This window comes from Myripristis murdjan, chromosome 1, assembly GCF_902150065.1.
Source record: "Myripristis murdjan chromosome 1, fMyrMur1.1, whole genome shotgun sequence".
NCBI classification, from domain to species: Eukaryota; Metazoa; Chordata; class Actinopteri; order Holocentriformes; family Holocentridae; genus Myripristis; species Myripristis murdjan.
This window is the reverse complement of record NC_043980.1, coordinates 32280966-32306218: the sequence shown is the minus strand read 5'-3', so window position 1 is coordinate 32306218 and position 25253 is coordinate 32280966. Positions and strand designations below refer to the sequence as shown.

The 25253-nt window shown below is 41.5% G+C and overlaps 1 protein-coding gene across 1 annotated transcript in view; it reads right to left on the bottom strand.

Moving 5' to 3' along the window:
• The window catches only part of LOC115362791 (neuronal acetylcholine receptor subunit alpha-7-like), a 66103-nt gene that overhangs the window by 21734 nt on the left and 19116 nt on the right, over nucleotides 1-25253 (bottom strand). Inside the window, exons 3-4 of the mRNA XM_030056856.1 lie at nucleotides 11311-11355; nucleotides 5503-5612 (exon numbers count right to left, since the gene is read on the bottom strand). Coding sequence (XP_029912716.1) covers nucleotides 5503-5612; nucleotides 11311-11355 — 155 coding nt within the window. The remainder of the gene's footprint in view (nucleotides 1-5502; nucleotides 5613-11310; nucleotides 11356-25253) is intronic.

Below are 25253 nucleotides of genomic sequence, written 5' to 3'. Positions count from 1 at the left end.
CTACGATAATGCTGTTCTCTACCTTCCACCCCAGCCCTGCTCCTGATCCATCGTCTTGCCACCCCTGGCAAACTTAAGCTTCCCATGTGGCGAGTAGCCTTGGCCAAAGCATGTGGCAACAAAATTGTTCTGCATGTGCTGCATATCTAGAGCTGCAATATGCACAGGCTGTAGCATCCCTAGCCACATGTGAGCATTGTGCACCTCTTTCTCTCAAGACTCACCAATGCAAGCTAGAGTGCCAAGCCAGCATGTCAGAAGCAGATGCTATGATGGTGGGGGCCAACCTCCCACCACAGGAGTTAGCAGATAGCCCCCAGAGACACCTCTACCAGACAGCAGTTTTTTCCCAAGTGTGTAGAGAAGGCTCAGGTCATGGAGTAATCTGCTGTACGCCAAGCACCCTGTCCAGGCAGGGTCAGTGTTGGATTGGGTCTACATTGACGAAAAAGTTTTTTCCCACCTCCCACTGCTTAAACCTCTGCTGGCATCCCATCTCCACCCCACACAGAAGTTCCCCATGACTTCAGCAGGCCTTGCCCTGCCTTCCAAAGCCAATTGTTTTCAGTCATCACTGACTGAAAAAAGCTACAAGGCAGTGGCAATGTTTGTGTAGGCACTGAATGCATCATTGCTGCTGCTGGCCTACCAGGCTGAATTAAAAGATGACATGTCAACCTCACCCACTCCAGCCCTGTGGGACACGTAGTGCATGGTGACACACCTCTGTCAGCATCTACGCAAGTATGACGACCAGTTTTCTGGAAGAGGCATGGCCCTGATGGTCACTCAAGAGAGACCGAAATGGCTAAACCTATCCAGTCTTGCTCAGAGGGAAAAGATTCAACTCCTGATGTTCCTGTGGACATGAAAGGCCCGTCTTTGAGGTAAGCTTGTCTAGTGATACTCTGAAGTCTCTATATCTCATAGTGAAAGACCGAAACAAATGTTGAAAAAGAGTTTTAGGTTAAGAATTAACCTCGGTTCCCTGATAACATGAGTGAGGTATCTCACCAGACTACTCTCCTTGATTGAACGGAGGAAGAGGTGTGCTTACCTAGACTGAGGGATGGATGCTATCGGACATCTACAGCAGGAGGAAGTCCCTCCTCTAGGAAGCAAACGTCTTGTCTGGCTGACAGTCAGGACTGGCGTAATGGTAAATGGCTTCTGGGGGACAATACGGGACGCGTTTCTCATAGTGAGATATCTCACTCAAGCACATTTTACTGGAGTGGACTGACAGGATTTCTGGGAAATGTGTTCAATTCTCCCAGTTCTCCAGTGTAGAGAGTGAAACAATTTACATTTTTAGGATTGTGTTTAATGAAAGAAATATATGGGGCGTACATATTCAGAAAATAAATGAACTACATGTAATGAGATGTGTTGTAGGAAGTGAATAGGAGGAGAGAAAACAGCATTGAAAACCATTCACAGAGGATTAATAAGATAAGTATTAGATCATGGGTTTGTAGCATTTGGCTCTGCAGCAAGTACATCTCAAAAAGCTACACAATACACAATATAAGGCTTGGAGACTATGTTCTGTTACAGCTAGCTTTAAATTCTTGGCTTATTTTAAAAAGACATAATTGAGCTCATCCAACACACATTAACATTAACATTAACATTTAGCCCAATGATACCACTCTCAGTAATACATTTTTGGATGTTTCCTGACCCCACTGTAGATCCCAAATTGCTTGATAAAGATGAAGATAAGGAATTTATCCTACATCCACAGACACTAAAAACCTATATGGAAAATAACAACTACAGCTATGTTCAAATTTATAAAGACGCATCAAAGAATTCAGCTAAGAAAATTGGCATTTTATTCATAGTCCCGGATTTCAACATTAAAATTCACACACATCAGTGATGGATTATCAGTGGGTACTGGGGACAAGCTGGCAATTTTGTTAGCTTTGCAATGGGCTGAAGATGTGAGACCTTTGAGAGCAGTAATGCTCCCTGATTCCAGCTCGTCATTAACTAGTTTGAAGCACAGCCATTCTGACAGTGGACCAGATGTTTTAATAGAGATACAGCAAACACTGCTTAGAATTCAAATGATGGGACTAAGTATGGCATTGGTATGGAGACCAGCACATAAAGGAATGAAAAGAAAGGAGATAGCTGGCAAATGTGCAAAAGAAGCCTCAAAAATGGATAATACTGACATCACAGTACCATTTAGTTAAACCGAAATGAGCACCACAATTAAGCATGTTGAAAGAAAGTTGAAAGGAAGGTAGCAAAAGCAGGGGGAAGAGGAGAGAACAGGACGGTGGATGTGCAGCATTCAAAGAAAAGGTATAGGTATGATGGGAAGAACAGTAATATCCAGGCTACATTTTGGCCATACTGAATTAAACAGTACATTATTCAAAATCAGAAAACATAATACAAGAAGGTATGAATTTTTTGAGCAAGAAGAAACTTTATTACATGTTATGATTTACAGTCCAAAATATGATGCTGAGAGAAGGAACCGATACTGAAGCTTAAAGAAATAAAGTTAATCTTTAATTTACATGATGTTTTACAAAGAAGTTCTGAGGAGAGGTGTAATAAATTTTTATTTCAGTATCTGTGAAGAGCCAACTTGATAGAAAGCCTTTATTTTCCTAATTTCATTTTTTCTTAATTTTCTCTTGTATTATTTATTATTAAAATAAGTGAATGTATAGTTAGGTTCCTGATCCATTCCATATCAGTTGGTGGCAGTGATGCTTCATAATGTTGTTTGTCAACTGCTATAAAAATCAAGAAGAAGCAGAAGAAGAATTCCACAGTGTCTCAGATCTGCGAAAAAGTAACAAAAATAGAGAAGACAATGCAAAAGCACAAAAATCACCGTTTGATAGGAACGGTATGCCTCATTAATGCACTCGGATGCACAAACAGACAAACACACCGCTCTCCAGTTACAGTTGTCAGATGAGATTTAGTTTCTACTGGGCCAACATTTGGGTTAGTATCTGGTACTGGGCACTTCTTTTGCACCCACCTCTGTTAATGTTGAAAAAGGTGTTGTGAAAACATTGCAAACCACTGATTGGTCAGAGAGAAATTGAACAGCAAAAGGCCACTGGTCGCTGCTTACATCCAGGAAATACCAATGTGAGACTCACAAAACTTGTATCATAGTTGATGATCTGTCTATGAAAAAAAATCTCTTAGTTACATTAATACTGCTCAGGAAAAAACTAGTTCAACACACCCTATAAGCGACGGACAGTGCTTTAAGTGTCTACATAGGAAAACAAGAAGAAATGTAAAGTGAGTAGAACTGAGGCAACTTAGTAAGGCCTATACTAAGTAATGGAAAAGCACCTTTAGATTCAATTCAGTTCAATTAAACGCCGTTCTATTCCATCCAACAACATTTTTAACCACAGAGCTGTTAAAATAGCATACATACAGATACAGCATATACAACACACACGGTACAGACAGCGGTGATGATCAGGTGATTGGGGGGTGGGGGGTCTATGTCAAGGAGAGGAGAGGGAATAAGGCTGCTGTTCACAAGCCAAGGTTGTGTGATTTCAATTCATAATACTGTAAACGGGATGGATAGGGAGCAGAGAATCGAATGAGTTTTTTACTGTCGGAGTTTGCTGTCGGAGAGAAGAGAGACTATTGGTTGCTGATGAAAAAGCATTTTCGAACAGATGTTAACTGAGTCATAAAGGCGCTTCCTGTTTCTGACAAAGTGGATTCAATCAGCAAATGAATGAGAAGGTTGTTATACAGTCATTTAATAAGTAGTAGAATTTGGTAATGATATCCACACTAAAGGAGCTGGGCATGCTCAGAATCAATTGCCTCTGTGGGCATTTCCTAAGCATGGCTTCCACATTCCCTTCAAACCTATTATAATAATCTAATACAAGGAAAACCAGCAAGAAACTGATAGTTAATATCTCTAACAATACGTAATGATGTGTTCTTCGAAATCTAAGCAACATAAGTGGTGCCAAGCCAGACACTACTATCAAAACAGAATCCTCCACAGTCAAAAAACACGAGCGAAGAAATGGCACACGTCCTTGCAAAGTAAACCCATCTCTGTGGTCTTTCAGATGCAAACTCTCACAGACAGTTTTCGCAGACTGTCTTGCTTCATTTGCATCATGTCCACCCTTCCACTCCTCCTTTTCTGCCAATCTTCCCCTCCTACTCTCCTCCCAGACGCAGCTTTCCACAGCTACAATCCTTTAATAGGCTTTCACTCACAGCAAGATAGAAGAGGAAGAAGACCTGCATCACTCGTGCGTGCCAGACAAATAAAATCATGTAATCCCATTGGATGTACCACATAGAGGCACTCTCGGTATTGTTGATGTTTTTTTAACATGCCACAGCTGTTAAGCTAGAGGGTAAGTGTTCTGGATGTTATTTTGATCACCATGAAGGCAGTTGGCTGTAATAAACTTCTAAATGCGGTTTGTGTTTTGGGCACAGTGAGGGGCTGCATTAAATGCTGGGAAAAAAAGAGCTTAATAGCTTAATGTGGATCAACAAGTCACTCGTTATCAAACCTGGAAAGTCCTACAAGTCATTTGCACTCAAAACCTGATCAAGTGCAGCCAAAATACCGAATATACTATCAAAAACATCAAGTCCAGTTGTGATCGCACCTCAAAGTCATTTCTTTGTATCTGCACTCAGTAATTAGCCAAACAGCAGAACTGGCAAAAGCGACTCATCCCCGTCCCAGTAGTCTAAGAGCCAGAATGGTTTAGCTGGTTGAATATGAAAGAGGTTCTGCTGCAGTGACCTAAGTATCAGAGCGAGCAGTGAGCTGTTCATGAACTAGATAATTTCTCTCTGCTCCCACGTGAGATCTTACCCCTAGACAAAGGTACGAGAAGAAATGAGCTCAGTCAGTTGAATGTTTCCACTCAGTTTCTTGCTGAGATCTTTAGGGTTAAATATGACAGTGAACAAAATCCTAAAAAGGATGCTGAAACTATATATTTATGCTTTACATGTGGGAGTAAATGTGTTATATTTAAAGGCATACAAGCTACATACATTTTATAATGATAAGATCCAGTTGTGCCTATTCTGCTCAATGCAATTGACATTTACAATAACTCTGGACATTTCTAGTCACTTGGCACATGTGTTTTCAGCAGGCTACTTCCTACTGCCTGTTATGGGCAACAGATGCAAAGCCCCCTGGGAACTGTGGCTTATTTCCTCTCAGAGGCAATCAGCTCAATCATCTCATTAGGTGCGGATGTGGCCAAGGGTGAAATCTCAGCCAGGGCTCATTTTTTATCTGTCTACCCATCGTGTTATTGGGTACACTGAATCCAGGCAATCTATATCTATCCATGTGTTACCCAAGAAATACTCTAAGTCAAGCAGCAAAGCCAATATAATGACTGTTTATTGGTTTAAATAGCCAAGCCAGAGGAGAGGAGAGGAGCGGAGAGGAGAGGGAAGGGAGAGTACAGGACAGGACAGGACAGTCTGGCCTACCTGTTGTAGAGGAGGATATCTGGGACCCATATCTGACTGGAAGGGAAGCGCAGGTTCTGCACCCCCGGGTAGTTCTCTGGGTTCCAAGACAGATAGATGTCTGTCCAGTACTAGAGGAAAGAACAGAGAAAAGGAAGAGGGAGAGTATGAAAAGCAGAGAAAAGGCTGAGGACAGACAAAAGGAGAAGACAGAGCACATGCTGATTAAAGTGTGAGATGACAGACTAGGTGAGGACCAGACAGAAAGGTATAAAAATTCATAAAAACAGAGAAGGAGCTGAGACGTAAACAGACAGCAGAGCAGGTCTAAACAGACGAAACTTGAGCTCCCTCCAACAACACACTGAGCAGAAACCAGATGAGTGCCAAATCAACTTAAGACTCTCCACTATTTTTCTCTTTGTGTCCCAGCCAACTCCAAACCTTGTTGTTGTTGACGCTGTTGTTGACGTCTTGTTTGGCAAGGAAGCACATTAGCAATGTTCAAAGCTTTGACAGCGTTTCACAACTTAAATAGTGCTGGTACAATGCCACACACATCACCTCTGAGTCACAGTATTTCACCTAACGTTTTGATTACCCTACCCTATAAAACATATCCACCCACAAAATGGCACGCATTACCAGAATGCATCAGAACATAACCAACAGACCAACTTTGAATAATCCTAAATAGAATTTCCCCCCATTACATGACTCATATCCCCCAACTCTTACTCCATATCTCCAGCTCTGATAATGAAGCCTGGCCATGAAAGCATGCCAGCAGTTGTTGGCGCTGACCCCTGCACTCTCATTTCAGCCTGAGCCCCTGAGCGCCAAGGCTAACCGAGCACAGTGTCAAAGCACTGAAAAGCACAGAGTGTGGGTGTGCTTTGTGTTGCCTCTGTGCATCCATCTCTTTTCATGACACACAATAAACTGCAAGCCCAGTTGATATGTGCTGTGTGAAATGTATGTGTCTTGGCATGTAAGCAAATTTATTTGTGTGTGTTTCTGTGTGCGTGCGTGCGTGTCTGTCTGTCTGCATCTGTGTACATGTGGATCTGTCTGAGAGTGTGTATGTCTCCTATAACTAAATATGTCTAGATCCAGGCACTCAGATGTTGTAGCCATAGGGCGTATTCCCTATAGAGAAAATGCAGTCCCATTACTGATGTGGCCACTGATTGTTTATTGCCACTACACTGGGCACATTGGTATGTATATGTGTGTGTGTGTGTGTGTGTGTGTGTGTGTGTGTGTATCTATATCTGTGTCTGCACATACATGTAATTGTTAGGTCTGATGTCTATATTTGTTGCTCATGCTTCTGTATGCGCATGTATGCACATGCAAGTCCATCTACTCATGTACGTGTGACCTTGTTATCAACCCAACGTCACGTAGGTTGCCGATTCCCTCTCATCAAAGAACTACCATCCATTTAAAGTGGGTCTGCTGACATATGTCTCCACTCATGCAGCTAATTGTTTAATCACTACACTTGTCATCTCTGGGCCTTGGCGGTTTGCTACAAGAGAGCCTCCTCTTTCATGATAGTTGGCTAAGAAAGCACAACTAACAGCCAGCTGAATAACAACACGGCTCGATAACTTTGTAGTCTGTCAGGAATAGATGAGGAGGACACTAGGCTGCATAAGGTAACAACTGACTAAGAATAGGTTCGGAGTTATATAATGTAAATTTAGGGAGGCACTAATTTGAGACAGCTAGATTCTGAAAAAAAGAGTGTGAATTTCATTTGCTGGAAGCAAGACTGCATTTGATTATTGAACTCTGAAAAACTTTGGTACAGAACGAATAAACATTCATACTTCAATCATTTAAGTACAAATGCATGTAAGGAAGAAAAAAAATAAAAAGCATGACCACAAAATACCTCTTCAAATGTGGCTTGAGTTTAACTATAATGCCCTTTCTACACTGCTATCTGCATTTTGCCTCATCCCATCAAATCTGACAAATTCACTGCAAAGTCTCCTCACCTGTCACACTGAAAAAACTCCACATGAGGAGTGCTGAGTGGTCAAGGAAGTCAAGGAAATATATACTTTTCCCTGTAGTTCAGCAGAACACATTAGGATCTTGACTAGAATTTACGGTAAACTTCTGTGGGTTTGAGCAAAGCTCGACTGTGCAGCGATGATGAAACCGCTCATGGGTGCGGCAGAGTTGAAGAAGTTAATCTATTACTGTGGGCCTATGTCATCACATGAAAAACTCCCTCTATATCTGGAAACTAGAATTAAAACTAGGCCACATGAATAGGTTGAAAGCTAAAAGGACATTTTTCTATACCTGTGTATCAATATACCTGCTGCGGTGCCTGATGTAATGTGCTGGCTCTGCAAAGTGCCATCAACCATGAGAGCCAGCTGTAGTGGAGGGCACTGAGGTAACACTCAGTTCTTAGACAGAAAACCGGAGCTCATTACAGTTCTCACAGTTAAAGACCACATCAAGCTGCACCCATTCCACAGTGCAAATTTCATTGCCTGCTAAACCTCTGTAATCCTAAAAATCCTCCGCCTCCCTGCAGACTCGGTGCAGAGCTTGCCCCTTGTCTGCCTATCTCTCAGCTAGCTAATGTACTTCTCAGGTCTGAGTCTGCATAGCCCCCTCAGCTATTTACACCAAAGTGGATACCAGTATTAAAGGTGGCTGTCTGAATAATTGATTCATTCACAACCTGTAAAAAGCTAGTCAGGGGCCAACTCCACCTGACTGGAAGTGTTATATTCAGCAGGGATGTGGAATGTGGGTCGTGACATCATTAATGGGCTGCCATGGTAATGAGCATGAGCACCATGGATTGCCTGATGTCATGTAACATAATATTTTGTTTGCTATTAGAACTGTGCAAAAAACATCGGTACTGATAATGATATACATGCACTTTGTATATGATGATATGACAATGACATTTTAGTGCACTGTGCTAATTCTGTTTTTTTAAACTGGAATTGGATTTTTGGATTCAATTGTTATGAGTCAGTGTGTCACCCTATTCATGATATATTGTATCTCTACTCAGGTGTTATGTGGTAGCTTGTATTTTAAGCTTTATTTATACATTTTCAGTCAACTCTATATTGACTGTTACAATTTATCTTGAAACAGATCATATCGTGACCCACATGTATCAGGATTGTATCTTGAGGTCCTTGCCAATACACAGCCCTACTGGCTACATTGTGATGCGTCTTCCCCATGCCTTCATATAAACTTTCTCATTATTTTATTATATGAGAGTACTATAGGACACCAACAGCTCATTGTGTTTCCATGTGTGCATATGGCAATAAAACACCAGCCAAACAGTGAGAAAAACCAACAGATGGTGCAGATGTCTAAGATATGACACTAAAACCCAGTTCACAATGTTTCCTTTTCTAGTGAATAAGGCTGTCAAGTATTTTTTTTTTTCTTTTTTTATTGCATTAATCACAAGGTAGTTAAAAGTTACTCATGTTTAATCACATGTTTAGAATGTACCCTTCTACTGTTGTAGTGTATTGTGGAAACAATGGCTGCTCTTCAACAGGGTATGGATTCCCTGATGTAATCTGTATGTTCTTCAGCCTGTTGTCTTCAACAGTGCTGATGGGCCGACAGTTCATGGAAATCCATTTAACCTTGTTGTGCTCCAACAGAACAGTGATTCGGTGTTGCATTTTCTCCAATTCAATTCAAACAACTTTATTAATCCCTCTAGGGGCAATTTGTATGGAGCAGCATGTACATAAAGTATATCGATAAAACACAGTGACATACAGACAACAATAAATAATGCATAAGAACTACCTATATGACTTTATTTCTGTCCAGAGATCCATCGAGAAGCTTCTTGAAGGAAAACTCGCCATGTGGCTTGGGCATGTTTTAATGCCAATTACAAACCCTTCATGATAGAAATGAATGAGTCAGTTGATAGATGTCACTACCAGTATCTATACTCATACAGACTAATATTTTAAAACTGAGTATACTACCAAAATTACTTACTAAAATATTTCTCTTTCAGCACCTTCAGATTTGTTCTCAAAAATCCAAAACATTTCTGTGGGATTTATATGGAACAATGGGAGGTGAAGACTTTGTTTGACTTTAGTGTGTTTACCATTTGATCGAGGAGGTTTAAAATATCCAAACCTAATGTGGTGCTACTGGGCTGCACAGCTGAGATCTGGTATTTTCTATTTTTCAACAAATCATTCTCCTCATTGGCCTGAAATGGAATCTCAGGGACTAAAATTACCTCTTCCCCTATACATAGATTCAGACAGTAAAAAAAAAAGAAAAAAGGAAAAAGGAAAAAAAAAAAAAAAACCTACAGAAACAGACTAAAATGCTATTTGTAAAATATATGATAAAGGTGTGACGTAAAGAAATACGTAAAGAACCACATTGTACCGTTTAGATTGTGGGACTCTAAGGGACTTGAAATGATCCAAGACCTTTATTTGCCAAACTCAGATAGTATGATGTCTTTGGATGAGCCGAGGTCTAATTTCAACCTTAATAGAAAACATTAAAGTACCTCCAGCTTAGCTTTGTTGAAGTAAATCAAAATAATGCCCTTATCATACCACTACACTCACCTTTGGGAAAGAAATGATAATAAAGGACAATCTGAGAAAGGGTATCATATCAGAGTGCTGCAATTTGTTCACATCTTACTCATCTGAAAATTCACAGTGTAGGCTGAATGCCTGGAAGGAGAACTTGGGGAAAAAAAGGATAATGCAGACATATGTTACACTGCTGGAATTAAATTAATACAACAAAAAATATACCAGACATGCCTGAGAAGATTATTTCAAAGCAAATCACCCTGGATTCTAAGCCTTTTCTGTAGAGTTTATAAATATGTAAATATGAGCATTTATAGACCTTTTTGATTAATGGCAGACAATGTATAGGACTATAATGGGAAAAGAATCACAAACCAAGCACGACTAAGTGGACAAAACAAATGTTACCAAGCCTTCCACTTGAAATGTAATCTGACATATTAAAGGCTAAACAGGCTAAAATACATTTAAGAATATATGCAAGCTCTTCGTTAATTAAATTAAGGACTTAACAAATGGTCAAGTGAATGAATCATTTTGTGGACACTCCAGTTTCCAAACTTGTAGAATTTTCTTTTTTCCTTTTTTTTCTGAACACTTGTCATATTACATGTGGCATATAACTATTGCAGTTTTTTGAGATTATGATTTGCTAAAAAGGAGGAGCATTCTTGTTTTGTTTTTCTTTTTTCTTTTTCTGTTTTATGTTAATGCAGCTATCTTATGTTGTATTATATATTATATGAATGTTAAAGGGCTATATTTCATACACACACACAAAAACTGTGGGAAAAACAAACGAAAAATCCTGACAGCCCTAATAGTGAAACAAAGATACTGTAAACAACAGCCATTCCAACCGTTTTGACATTAACTGTATAAACTTGTCTACACACACTACAGTATCAACTTCTTTTAGTCACTATGTCATCATGGGTCCCAAGAGACTCAGTGAAATGTATTAAGACATTTAATCACAAACACTGTTTCTGCTTCCTAACAAAAAGATATTGATTGCAATTTCAAATATATCTGCCTTTGTAAACACACAGATGCAAATAATGTTTGAAGGTGGAAATATAAAGGGCACACCACACAGGAAACCAACATCTTTCCCTTGTTCTCTCTCACACAGACCCGAACGCACACATTCAGAAATATACAATAATGACTACTAATGAGCACTGTTATGAAATGATCACACACAAAGTGCTTGGAAGAAGAGACATACCAGCTGTAGCCAGGCATTTGTGATCAAGACTTGGTTCTTTTCATCCTGCAGGGGAGAAGAAGACAGGGAGCGGAGAGAGACAATGAGGGCATTATCAGTACCAAATAGAAGAAGCTGTAGACACATAATGAAAGAAAATATTCCCCAGGGAGAGAGAGGGTGAAATAAATATAGATATGAGAATAGTCTTTATTATCCCACAGTAAATTTGCTTTCACAGCCCACAAGTACACAGAAACATATAGATAACCACACTGCAACATACAGATATACATGCAGATACATAAAGATATCACCCTCAGTGCCCACTCGTGTCCCAGCACATATACATGCATCACACACACACACACAGCTAAGTCTTTATGCTGGGTCAGCGAGGCAGTTTGTTTAGTGCTGCTATGCCAGGGACAAAACTCCTGCCAAAGCAAACACTTCTCGATTTTAGACAGCCCGGCGGCAGGAGTGTGACAGGCGGATTGAGCGGGTGATCGGTGTCATTCGCAGGGAGTGTGACGGGCCTGACGTTCACGTCTGAGAGGCCTGGTGGAGGTGAGCGGATGATTCTGGAGACAGCATGTGAGATTTTGGTAAGTTTGCTTGCCCCATGTCTGGTAAACATGAGGAGAGACTAAGAGACAGATTGGCCTTGAAATCACACTACAGCATGACGCTGGAACGTTTCCTGAATGACAACAGCACTGCAACTGTTGTTTCTTATCCATGTTTTTCCCAATGTAATGAAACAGAAGAGAGTGGAACAGAATGGTGTCTTTAATCAGAATCAGAGTCAGAAATATCTATTTGGTCCAAGAGGGAATATTGGGTAAAATGTGAAATTAGGAAATTGGGCTTTATTTACAGTATGAACCACTTTGCTAAACAAAATTACACTGCCTGTTTCTATTAAATAGGTATCTACTGAACAGATACAGTATGTAAGTAATCTTAAAAGGATAAGCAAATCAGACCAAAAAATTTAGTTGTTGAAAAAATAAAACATTGAAATGATTTAGAAATACAGAGACAGCACGATATAATAAATCTGATAAAAGTAACTGTATGCTCGGTATTGACAGCTCTATGTTACTTGAGTTTCAATCTTGCATAAGGTCCTTGCATGCCAGCAGTAACAATTTACAACTTTATCTCTTAGATCTATTCCACTAAATGATAAAATGGCTACATAATAAAAAAAAAACCCTGCTCCAGTGTCCTCAGTACATTCAGCAACTCTTGTTCATGTATCTGAAGCTATCTCAATCATTTTTTCATGTTTACTTTCCCTGAGGCAGACATATTATTGGTTAAGTCTTTTTCATAGTGTCCTCTGGGAAAAACAACCTTTTTTGCTCGTTTGTACAGACAGTTTATAGTTACATTTTTAAAGCAAAGTGACCTTGAAATGCCCTGTAAATAACACCAATCTAGTACAGTATAAAGACCAGCAACTTCAGCTGACGTTCTCTGACCTTAACCATGACCTTTTCCTAACCTCAACCAAGCTAATGTCTGTTATGTTCGTTAGTTAATGATGTAGCGTGCATACACTGCTAATTTAGGAGAATGCTCCCGTGGGTTGTGTTGGAAAGTAAGAACCAACAACCTATGTGGTCCTAAGGGTTGGAGCACTTTTTTGTTTTATCCCATTCTTTCTATGGGTGTTTTATTGTTATTATTATTATCTTCCTGTTCAATTTGTTTTTACCACCCCTACACAATTTGCCTTTAGCTAACACTAATTGCTCACATCCACTCTCTGACATATTTGCTTTTGTAGAATTTATTTTTACCAGCTTAAACACTAGCTCACAAGCAAGCACAAGCTCTTGCCTTAAATGCCAGGTCAGAATTGTTAATACTTATTTGAAAAACATTAGTAGTTAATTTATGGGGGATTTAACTTGCTGTTCAAAACACCTGTGTTGGGTACATGTGGGCCTTTCGGGTACACAGTAAGTTTTATATCTCTAGTAGCAGAAACAGCAGTTTGTATGAAATAAGCAGCATAAGCAGAGATGGCTACCATGACTGACAAAGACAAACAGACAAAGACAAGACGCACGCCTTCACAAAATTATCTGCGTCAACAGAAAATCCAGCTGTGGGAATCAGAGCTTAAACACCATAGCGATGGTGCTTCATTCAACTAACAACAAAGATTAAAAATAAAAAATAAATAAAAATAAAAATAAAATAAAATATTGGATTAGCATTTTCAACAACATTGGAATCAACATGATAAGACCAGACAAATGAAATAGGGCAAACACAGCAATTCATGAAGGATGTACAAGACAGAGCTGGAAAGATGGGACTGCCCTACAAACAAACAATGTCTATAACCATCATTAAATAAGTAAATAAATAAATAAGACACAGACTCAGTGGCTCCTGCTACAATTCAGTCTGATTCACTATTTTGGTGGCACAGGGTCAGTTCATGGTCAAATGGTCAGACAGGGAGAGAGAGGGAGACGACATATGAGGTGGGTAAGCAATAAAAAGATGGATGAGGGGAGAAAGAGGCTGAGACAGAAAGAGAAGGAGGCAGAGCAGACAGAAAGTGAGGCGGAGAGGGAGATAAAGGTAAGGAAAGACAATGATACAAGCGGCCAGAAATAAGCACAGGGAACAAGGGGACAAAATAGCACTTGTTTGCGACCTGTTTTGCAGAATCCGACATGACAGCGAGAAGCTACTGCCTGTGTAACACGCTGGTGCACACAGAGTGACTGTCTGTGTCGATGTGTCACCTCCCTCTTTCCTCGGAAAGCAATGTGCAACCTGCTTGTCAGCAGTGATAACGGCTGATAACAGCATCACATTACACTCTCTATGTCTCTTAGTGCCTTTGTGTATTCACAAAATCAATGACGTGAGTTATCCTTTCATCTTAAATCCCTGGCTAAACTTGGAATGACATGTAGTTCAACCCCTTTTTTTATCTTGTGGTAAAATCAAATTATTTCAAATTCTTCATGATCTCTAATCATGACAGAGACAGATCAAGACAATGACAGGGTTGAAACTTGAATTTTTTTTTCTTTTTTTTTTTCTTTATAAAAGAGGACCATCATAGATAATGATAAGGGAAAGCTCTTAGATTTGGCCTTGACCATGGACGAGACAGCTGAATTACTGATGCTGACAGCCTTAGTAATTCCCTTTACTTAGGAACAAGGGACCAAAAGAAAGAGGGAAAGAAAGAAAAAAGCTGCTGAATCTACAATATGGCAATCTGAGACCGAAAGCCTGCTGGATTCAATTTGACACCTGGAGAAAAACAAATCTGTGTATATATGAAATAAAGATACAATATCATCAGAAAAGACAAAAAAATGTCACCAAACATATGGTCTTGCTATTTTTGGGTAAGCTACTGGATGAACATTTTGCACATCTTATGCGTTGATTTATTATGCAAAAAGCTAGCATCGATTTAAGTTTTAAAGGACTCTGGAAAAGACTGCTTTCTTGTAGTTTTTGAGCATGAATCTGACACTCCTTATAATAATTTAAGCTTTGAATTTACAATATGCCATTAGCACAAACATGTGTATCATACTTCGTCACTGACAAAGTGATTGAACACTGCAAAAATATAGCCATTTTGACAAGTAATTTAGTCTCTTATTCAGTATGAGAATCTCTCTTCAAACAAGGGAAAGAATTGCTATTGGGATGAGATAATCCCACTTGTTTCCATTGCAGTTCCCTTTGTTTCGGGAATTTGTCTGGGAACAAACAGATGGTGGAATAAGGCAGATCAACCCACTAGGATGAAGACAATGCAACATTTGATTCAAGAAAATTTTTTTGGTTGAACTCCTTGGGCTTACTTTCCTCAGTGAAGTTTGCCGTGAAAATTGATTCTCAAACCTCCGCCCCTCCTCTCATCCTTTCCTCCTCCCCAGCTCCCTCCTCCAATCTTATCTCCACCTGTCCTCTCTGATCTGCCTCTCTTGTAAACAGCCTCCTCTCTCCTCTCCTGAAACGGAACAGCTTCCCATTGTGCTCTTCACAAAACAACACTTTTCTGCCCCTGTGGTGCGTGTAAGCCCAGAATTGGAGAGATTCTGTCTTGGTTTAAGGTTGTTGTCTTTTGTATTCTGTGCTTGACCTCCCTTTTGTGGTGTTTTGCGGGGCTTCACTCAGCTGCGGTGGGTGGTATCAGCGCCGTCACACCCAATATAAACACTCTAATCTCCTCATAAATCTGGTCCAATGGTTTTAGAAAGCCTGACAAGGGATTGACAGACATTTGCTCCTAAACAGTATATTATTGTAACGCCATCATAGGGTGAAGGGGGAAAAAATAAATATATATATATTTTCTTACCATCTCAAGTAATTTCTTATTGTAAATCTTCATGTATAGTGCTCCAAAAATAGCATTTTATCTGCAGGATTTGGGAAGTATTATGCCCAATAGGGAACAATGGGATAGCATCTTATCTCTCAATCCAGATCAGATGGCTCTTTCAAAGATACTGAATCAACAAACAATGAACGAGAATGAAATCTTAAAATCCTGAACTATATCTCAGAAACCTATATAGTGCTTGTTTACTCGACTTAGTGAAGTGGCACACTGCTGCATTTGTTGTAAGCCCTCACCTTTTGGATTTCAGCAAACTCCTACAAAAGGATTTTTTTTTAAACCAGGGCACTGCCACATGAAGGGTGAACACTGAGCCTTTATGCTCCAAAAGGGTTCAGCAGATATGGGTGAACTTCAAATGCAATGCGCTGAGTGGGTGCACACAGAAGGCATCACTGTCTGGCTGGCAACAGCACAATGAATGGCATTCCCCTAGTCTATATGCGTCCCCTGTTTCAGGTGCAGCGTCGTTAGAAGTCAAATGTGAACACAAGCGGGCAGCTGAAAACCATATGCTCCAAAACACCATTTTTAATACGGATGATTCTGCCCTAGTGCGCCTTCATCAGGTGAAGAGGGCCATACAGAGGGCTGTTACTTCCACATGACAAATCACTGGCTCTTTGTTCTTCTTTCTTTCTTTCTTTCTTTCTTTCTTTCTCTGACAAAACTAAACTTATCCTCTATGTGCAGTTTAAAGCATATGTTTGGTATTTTTACACCCAGGCCGTCTCTAAAGGTTGATACCCATCATTTATACCGTACCATACACAGCAGAGCCTTACTGCTCACTTTAGTGATGAGAAATCTACCACTCTGTTGCAGTTTTTTTACTAACCTTCCAAATAATCCACCAAGGCACTTGTTTGTGTCCTTAAAAGGCATTACAAATATGCTTTTTGAAACTGGGAAACTGACAGTACAATCAAATACGTCTTGAAAAATAGTTGCAAATGGCACTCTCTGTATTTGGCGTATATAAAGCATTATCTGCTGCTAAATTGGTTAATGCTGCATGCACAGGAGATCGGACCTTGGAATTTCCATCTTGTATTTCCAACCTGTGACAACATGGCATTCATGGTATCGGCTGGGGATAAATAAACACTCACAGCCTAAATTCTAAATAAAACTTGTTAGAAAGCACCATTTGCAACCATTTTTGTGAGGACAGTTTAAAGACATATTTGACTGTGCTGCAAGTTTCCAGTTTTCAGGGTTTCTGGGGCCGAAAACAAGTGCCCTGTTGGATTGCGGTGAAAGTTTAGTTTCTGATTTAATTTTAGTTTTTTTCCGTGGGCAAAGCAGCTGCAGTAGATTAGTAAGTTTCTTGTCACTGGAGCTCGCGGTGAGGTTGCTCAGTGTACGGTTATAAATGAGTCCTGCCTTGGAAAAATCCTGACCCTGTACTTAATATATTGAATCTTGCTGAGGCGTTTATTTGATGTTCTCAGTCTGTGTAAGTATGGCAGATGGCAGCCTCTTCTGTATTGGTTGATGACCGGACCTGTGATTTTGTCTGTCGGTCTGGCTGTCAGCCTTCATGGTGAGGAACCACAACTTGCCCTAGTTCCCTGGTCACAGAGTTACCCAGAAGCAGATGGAGGCTCAGGTCACACCGCGCTACCCAGATATATTATTCACCAGGAAGCAAAGGCCACATCACACACACACACACACACACACACACACACACACACAGAGCTTTACATTATTCACAACTGCCCAGTAAGCAGTAACACATATGGACTTGCACGCTCATCTATAATGGATCTAGACAGCAATGTGTGACTTTTGTGGCTTCATCGAGTGGAATCTTAAACAGCGAGTGAAACAGTGAACATAAAACATGAGTGACATGGTATTGCTTACTGTTTTGAAAGTGCAGAAACTGTCTGTCAGTCTGTACAACTCAGTGAGTCCTTATTACACTTCCTCTTTGCTAGTTAATTAGAGACTGAGGGTTTCACTGGATCCTCCTCTTGAAAACATCCCCACAGACAAAAACAAACTCCACACGCTCCTACATACACACACTAATAAGATAGGCTGGCATATGAGCAGGGAGCACGCAGCAGCTGGCTGGCTCAGGCTGTGACCTAATGCAGAGGAGGTCATGTGTGCAGTTTCACAGCTTCCCAGCTTCAGCCTATGAGCCCTCAGGCATCTGGAGCCACAGCCAGAGATGCACAGAGCTCAGGTTAGAGCCGCACGGAGGCAGCCATGACACCACGCTTGGCAAATCACAGTGACACTGAGTCTGACTTATAAGCCACCATTTATAAAACACTTAGCTTAGTGCTAATTATGGACGGGTACCAGTAGGAATAACAACTTATGATTATGGGTCACTGAGATTTGATTTATTATGACCTTATTATGATATTACAGTGTAAATTACTGTCAGTGAGTTTATCTTCTATACAACTTCATTCTAACCAGGGCCATTGAAAATGAAATGTGGATAAAACTGTTTTATTAAAAGTAGCCTAAATCAAACAACTTAACAAACTTTTGGTAAGGGCCTCATGTTTTGTTTGTTTTTACTGGCCTTTGTTTTATTTATTTACTTATTTATTTTTATTATTATTATTATTATTTTTTTACATCTATGGCTGAAATACAGTTGCTTTAAATATAAAACAACTAAATCCAGCTACCCACTTTACTTACATTTTAAATTTAATTATCATTTAACACTTCTGTGTGTCAGTTGGCAACAAGCATTTCTCAATATTAAGTTCCTTTTTTTCAAAACTCTTCACACAGTTGGCACAAGAGCTCTTTCTGTCAACCAAACTGAGTCGTTGCTGACTGAACACTTTCACACATTCAGTCATAATCATTTTCACAATACTTCTCGCTCAAACTCAAACAGGCCTCTATCCAGGCCTTGCAAATGGTACATTCTAGTTCAAAAACGAACAAAAAACAACAAAAAATTCAAGTGGCAGCAACCCAAATCACAAATAATATAGCCCTAACTAAAATAAAAACCTAAAAATGTAGAGGTCATACAGAATATGGTGGCAGTTTGAAACCTGTTGATTACAGTTTTTCTCAGTTGCTAAAACACTAAACCCTATTGTCTGAACCAAATGCTCCATTGCCTGAACCCACTGATTGAATCAGTCACTCTTTTGGCAAAACCATAAGCACGTTTCACCTGTTTAGACACAACTTACCAACACATTTTCATTGTGATGCACCTGTGCTGCATAATGGTGAGCACTGGTGGCAAAAGTCAAACACAAGTAAAGCACAGGTGTCACTGGTTGAACACAACAACTCAAAACTGATCACACTTGTGGCTAATGATGTGAGGGAACATATATAAGCCAGTTCAGAGAGCACTGCTGTGTGAGGCCCCACAATGGATAGAAATCTGAGAGGAGGAGTTTGTGTGAGAGGAGGTCGAGGAGGTCGAGGTGGTCGAGGTGGTCGAGGAGGTCGAGGAGGTCGAGGTGGTCGAGGAGGTCGACCCAGTACGGAGAAATGATGCTGTGGCTGAGTAATGCACTTCTCATTTGTATATTTTTGTACTTTATTTTTACGTAGGCTTACTGTATACGTATATGTACATATATACATATATACTGTATATGTTTGTTTTTGAACTGTGCAAGTGCTATGTGTAAATGCACACAATTTCTGTTTTTTTGTACTTTTTTTTTTTACTATATACAAGTGCTAAATGCACAGGTTTTTTGTTTTGCAACATGCATTTAGCCTACAGTGAACAATAAACATTTATTTCTACAGCTTCATGTCCTAAGCATTGTGTTTTCTATTTTTCTATGTAGTGTTTAGTGACTGCTCAGTAGTGTTTTTAATTTTGATTGACTCGGGGCACAATTTGACAACACAGTTCAGTTTTGAGCACAGATTGAACTGTTGTGAGGTGAAAGTTTGGTTTTGCAAGAGGAGTCTGAGGTTTTGTGAATGTAGCTTGAAAATTGGGTTTTGTGTTCAAAGTTTAGAGAACAGGAGAGCAACTTTTGAGAAATGTGTCTTAGCAATCGAGAAAAACTGTAAAGTTACCAAAATTAGACTGACCTCACAAGTCCATGCCCAGACAGCAGAGGACTGACAGGGACGGTTTAGTCATACAAACAGTAAACGAAAACAACACCAGTTTTACTGTCCTCCAGCGCTGAAATGTTTGCCTTAGTTACCTCAGTTACTGCAGCATTTTCTATGACTCATGCCCACAATACGTTCTATAAAGAGGTGCCATTCTGTTTTGTAATGGAAAATATATATCTGTATATCTATATCTATATCAGAGGAAATCACTGAGCAAGATAGGAACTCAGGTCTAATGGAGTTTGAAAATGGCATAAGGTGAGATTTGAACTATCAGTCTTTTGGTTCAGAGACATCGAACTGTCCCACTGCAGTGATGCTGCTGTTTTCTGACAGCCCAGACGTTTGGCTCTGAACACCATCTGACACATGTGATATTTAACTAAGAATCACTGTGTTCCTCTGGTAGCACCCCAGGAAGACAGTCTGATAATGAGGGCAGAGGAGGCCAAGGATCAAAAGGGGATGCCATATCTAAAACATTTTAAAAAAGTTATGATGAAGCCTGAACTGTGAATCTGGGGGTCCAGAGACGGCTGACTAACCCGCTGAGCTAACGCTGCCTTTCTCAGCACTTCCTGCTGTTTAAGTCAGCAAAATGGCATGGACCGAGCTGGGGCATTTAGGTTAGACCGGCATTTGTCCTGTATATGTTCATGTTATCAATACAATGGAAGTGAAGGAGGCTCCAAACACCTCAGTGGATTTTATTATTCAGAAACCACACATCAGACTGTGATCATGTGACTGTGATCAATATGTCATTCAGAAGGTTTTGCAGTTGGAGCTGCTGTTGTGCACAGTGACTGAGCTACACACACAATGCCTGTCTACAGCTTTTGATGGGTCACTACAGCACCCGCTATTGGCCAAATGCCATCAATTCTGGCATGGGAGTTGAACAGTTTAAACTACAGCTGATCGATATATCATTTATCAAAGTATTATCTTGACATGAACATGGCTGATATAAATATCTCGGAGGCAATGTTATGGATGATATCAAATTTCAGGTTAAGTTTAGCTTGAGAAAGTGATTGGTCAGTTTGATCAATGAAATAATTTGTGAAGTAACAGCATTTTCTATGTCCAGTTGGTATTATTATTATGCTGTTTTTAGAAGAATGCTCAATTTTCACTTCTGCTACACTTAAAATATTGTTGAGGGATTGTGTTGAGGGTTCAGCAAAATTCTTAAGACAGTCTGTTTTGATCAAAAATATTGGTTGGTATTATTGTTACTGTTTTTAAAAGAATGCATAATTTTCACTGTTGCTACACTTAAATATTGAAATATTTGGCATAAATATTGAGGTATGAAATTTTGTCAGCATAATGCAACACTAGTTTAAACTTCAAATATTAACAACAGTTCAAATGTTGGTGATAAAATTCTGACAAAAATCACAACATTGTGCTGATTTCAGGTGTTTTGTTAAGTATCTTTAAAAAACGGCATAGCAGGAAATGTTGTGCATACAGTACAAATTACAGTCAGACACTTAATATCGCTGCACACTCACCGTTTGACAGATCTGAACACCATTTGAAATATTTTATATTGTAGGACAGGCACAGTGACTATGTTTGACCCTTCTTTGTTCCCGTGCAGAATGTATTGTGTGTTGCTAGGTGCAGCGTTTCTATTGGTCAGCAGGCATGGCGTGCACGCGCATGGGATCCGTGGCGGGGTCTCCCCACCTGATTCCTCAGTTGGAAGTTGGTTGTTGAATGGTGCCCACGGCTCACTGCATGGACGGACAGGCTCGTCGTTCTGTGCCCGAGCTAGGGACCACGACCCAACTCAGCATCACTCACCAATATTATTGTATACAGCTGCATGTTCTGTACTTACCAAACAAACTTCAGTAAAGTTCCTAAACGGATCTTCCTTGTTGTGGGAAATATCTCCACCCACGCACATCCAGACGAAGGAGTAGAACTCCCGTAAAAGGTCCAAGCACAACAACTGGTGTCAGAAGTGGGATCTTTGCAAACTTTTCCAACCGTGAGTACATCCACCGGACAGAGAAGAAAGCTAATAGTCGCTAACTGAAGCTAACGGAAGCTAGCGGAGGCTAACGGGAGCTAGCGGAAGCTAACGGGAGCTAGCGGAGGCAAACGGGAGCTAGCGGAAGCTAGCGGGGGCTCGCACGAGCTGGAAAACAATAACGGGAGCCACTGCCATAACACCGCTGCTTGCTACCTGTGGTTTTTCATCGCGGAGGACTGTTTGTGTGCGCAGATCTCCAGCCGAGGCTGCGCAGTGCAACGAGAGCGGCCGCTGCCCTGCTGTCCTCACCTCATCAGCCGTGGAGCAGCGCATCACAGGGCACCTGGCAAAAGGTTGCTCTACATAACCCCAGTACTGTGAAAACAAAACTAATAGAGCCCCAGAGCAAAGACTGTGATACATAAGAGTAAAGACTGTGAAACACCAGAGCAAAGACTGTGACACATACGAGTAAAGACTGTGATACAGAAGAGACAAATAGAGACACTAAAAAAAATAAATAAATAAATAAAAAAAAATAAATAAATAAATAAATAAATAAAAGAAAATAAAAAAAGAAAAAAAAAAGAAAAAAAAATGACTGAAGAAGGTGCCACAGCAGGCCCCTCTGAGCCTGATCCAGCCCCAGCATGGTTGCAAGCTTTGTTGGATAACCAAAATCAACAGGCAAAAAGCCTGCAGATGATGCTTGCTCCAGTCCTTACACACGTAACAGGAGGAAATTCAGCTGCACAGCAAGCTACACCACCACTCGCTGTTTCCAGTGGGGCTGGGGGTGAGATGTTACAGCAGCCCACACTGGACAGGCATGCTGCTGCACCTTTGGCTTCTTGGGAGATGCCAGTAAGACCAAGGGATCGTGCTGGTGATCCCTTTGCAGCTGAACTGGATGTCATCAACAGGCGGGCCCGCAGCCCCGGACCTACCCGGAGGAGTGTCAATCCTGAACCTGATGTTAGAAGGAGGGGCACTAGAGAGACTGAGGGCGAAACCCAGCGCCCATTCCCCTACTATGATGAGCAGAGGCTGAATAGCTCCAGCTACAACAGTCAGCCCACACTGCAGGAGGCACATAGACCTAAGCTTGCCATATTTGACGGAAATGATGACTGGGACTCTTTCTTGTTGCCATTTGAGCGCCAAGCCAGGAAATATGGATGGACTGCTGCCGAAAGAGTGGACAGGCTGCATGAGTGTTTAAGAGGAGCTGCAATACGATACGTCTGCTCACTGCCAGAACGTACAAGGGAGGATTATGTTCTTCTAGTAGAGCAACTCACTCAGCGTTTTGGGAAAAAAGACCCCCCTACCACAGTAAGGAGAAAGCTGGGGGAGCTCCGACAAGGAAAAGAGACCTCGGCTGAGTTTGCAGAAGAGGTGCGGCGCCTCATTACGCTTGCCTACCCAGGCGTGGATCTCCAGCTGCAAGACCAGCTGGCAACCGATGCTTTCCTAAAGGGTCTGAGAAACCAAAAGGTGGCTTACGAAGTCATGAACAGAGATCCACACTCCCTTGCAGAGGCTCAACAGCGTGTCGAGGCTCACGAACATAACTTCAGAGCCACTATGGGGCGTGAAACTGAAATAAAGAACAGAACCAGGCGTGTTTCTTGGGCCAGTGATGTGAACGCCTGTGAGGATGTCACTGCTACTGTTTGCCGGGTGCAGACCCCCCAATATGTGACTGCAGATCAGTTCGCTGCACTGACAGACCAAGTCAAAACCCTTGTTCATACAGTGGGAAAGTTACAGCTGCAGTTTGAACACCTCCAATCCACATACATGGAGCACCAGCAAACTAGAGTAACGGCACAACTTCCTAAACCGCTGGAGAGGACGCAGAACCATCCTCAAGTGCAGCCCGGCCGGATGCGTTCCCAGTCCCCAAGCCCAACCCGTGGGACAACTGGCCCATGTTTCAAATGTGGAGAACCAGGGCATTTCAGGAGAGAATGCACCAGGTCACCAAGCCCAACAAATGCATGCAACTATAGTGACAAAGACCTAGGTCGACGGTCGCAGTCAGAGATGACACTAAGTCCAGGTCACCCGCCACAGGGACCACAGATCAGCTGCACCAAAAATGAGGGTGAGAGTCTGCAGATTCTTCTGACTGTGAATGGCATTCCCACACAGGCAGTGGTGGACACTGGCGCTCAGACAACAGTCATCTCTGAAGAGCTGTATCGGAGTGTCTCGGGGGATGACTCAGACAACCTACAGAACACCTACCTTCGTAATGCAGGAAAAGGAAATGGCATGACGGCAAAACGTGGACTGAAGGTCACCTTTAAAATTGCATCCAAAATGGTCGACTGGACTGTACATGTGGCCCCCATACGTGACTCTGTCCTTCTAGGATATGATCTGATGAAGGCTCACGATGTTGTTATCCACACCCGTGGCAAGGTCTTCATTGGTGATGAACTTGTGCCCTCCAGGGTGGTAACAGATGGAACAGACTACTGTGTAGCCAGAGTGATCCTAGAAGAGACCACCACCATACCACCTACATCTGAGTGTGTGGTGTGGGGCGAGGTGGAGGATCCTAGGCCAGGTGTTCCAGCTGTACTAGAGCCTTTGAGCATCACAGAAGCAGTAGCCTCTGGCAGTGTTGTCACCACCATGGAGAAGCGGGTGCCAGTCAGGCTATGCAACTTCTCTACTAGCAAAGCAGCACTGCCAAAAGGAGCATGTCTTGGTCTCTTAGTTGAAGCTTATCCTGAGGAGCCATCATGTTCACCTGATCAGAGTGCGGGGCCCAGCATAGGGAACGAGTCAGAGAGTGCGCCTTCACTGATGGTTGGAAGGGTAGCAACCATCTCTGATCTTCCTGAACATCTCCGAGAGCTGGTTGGCACTACTAGTGAGGCACTTAGTGAGGAGCAACAGCAGCGTTTTCTCCAGCTGATGTTAACCTACCAATCCCTCTTTGCCAAGAGTGACTCCGATCTGGGTTACATGTCTGCAGTCACACACAAGATTGACACAGGATCAGCCAGGCCTGCGCGCCAGCCCGTGAGAAGGACACCTCTGGGTTTTCAAGGTGAGGAAGAAAAGCATCTCCAAGCAATGCTCAAATCAGGTGTTATTATCCCATCCTCATCAGAGTGGGCTGCTCCAGTCGTCTTAGTCCGCAAGAAGGATGGAGGAGTGCGGTGGTGTGTGGATTACCGCTGCCTCAACAGCCTGACAGTCAAAGATGCATACCCCTTGCCTAAGATTGAGGAGTGTCTTGATGTTCTTGGGGGAGCCACTATGTTCTCAACACTTGACCTTCAGTCTGGCTATTGGCAGATAGCAGTGGATGACAAGGATCGTGAGAAGACGGCATTCATCACCAAATGGGGCCTCTATGAGTACACCCGCATGCCATTTGGACTCTGCAATGCCCCAAGCACATTCCAGAGGGCAATGGAGCTCGTACTCAGGGGACTTCAGTGGGAAATGTTGCTGATTTAC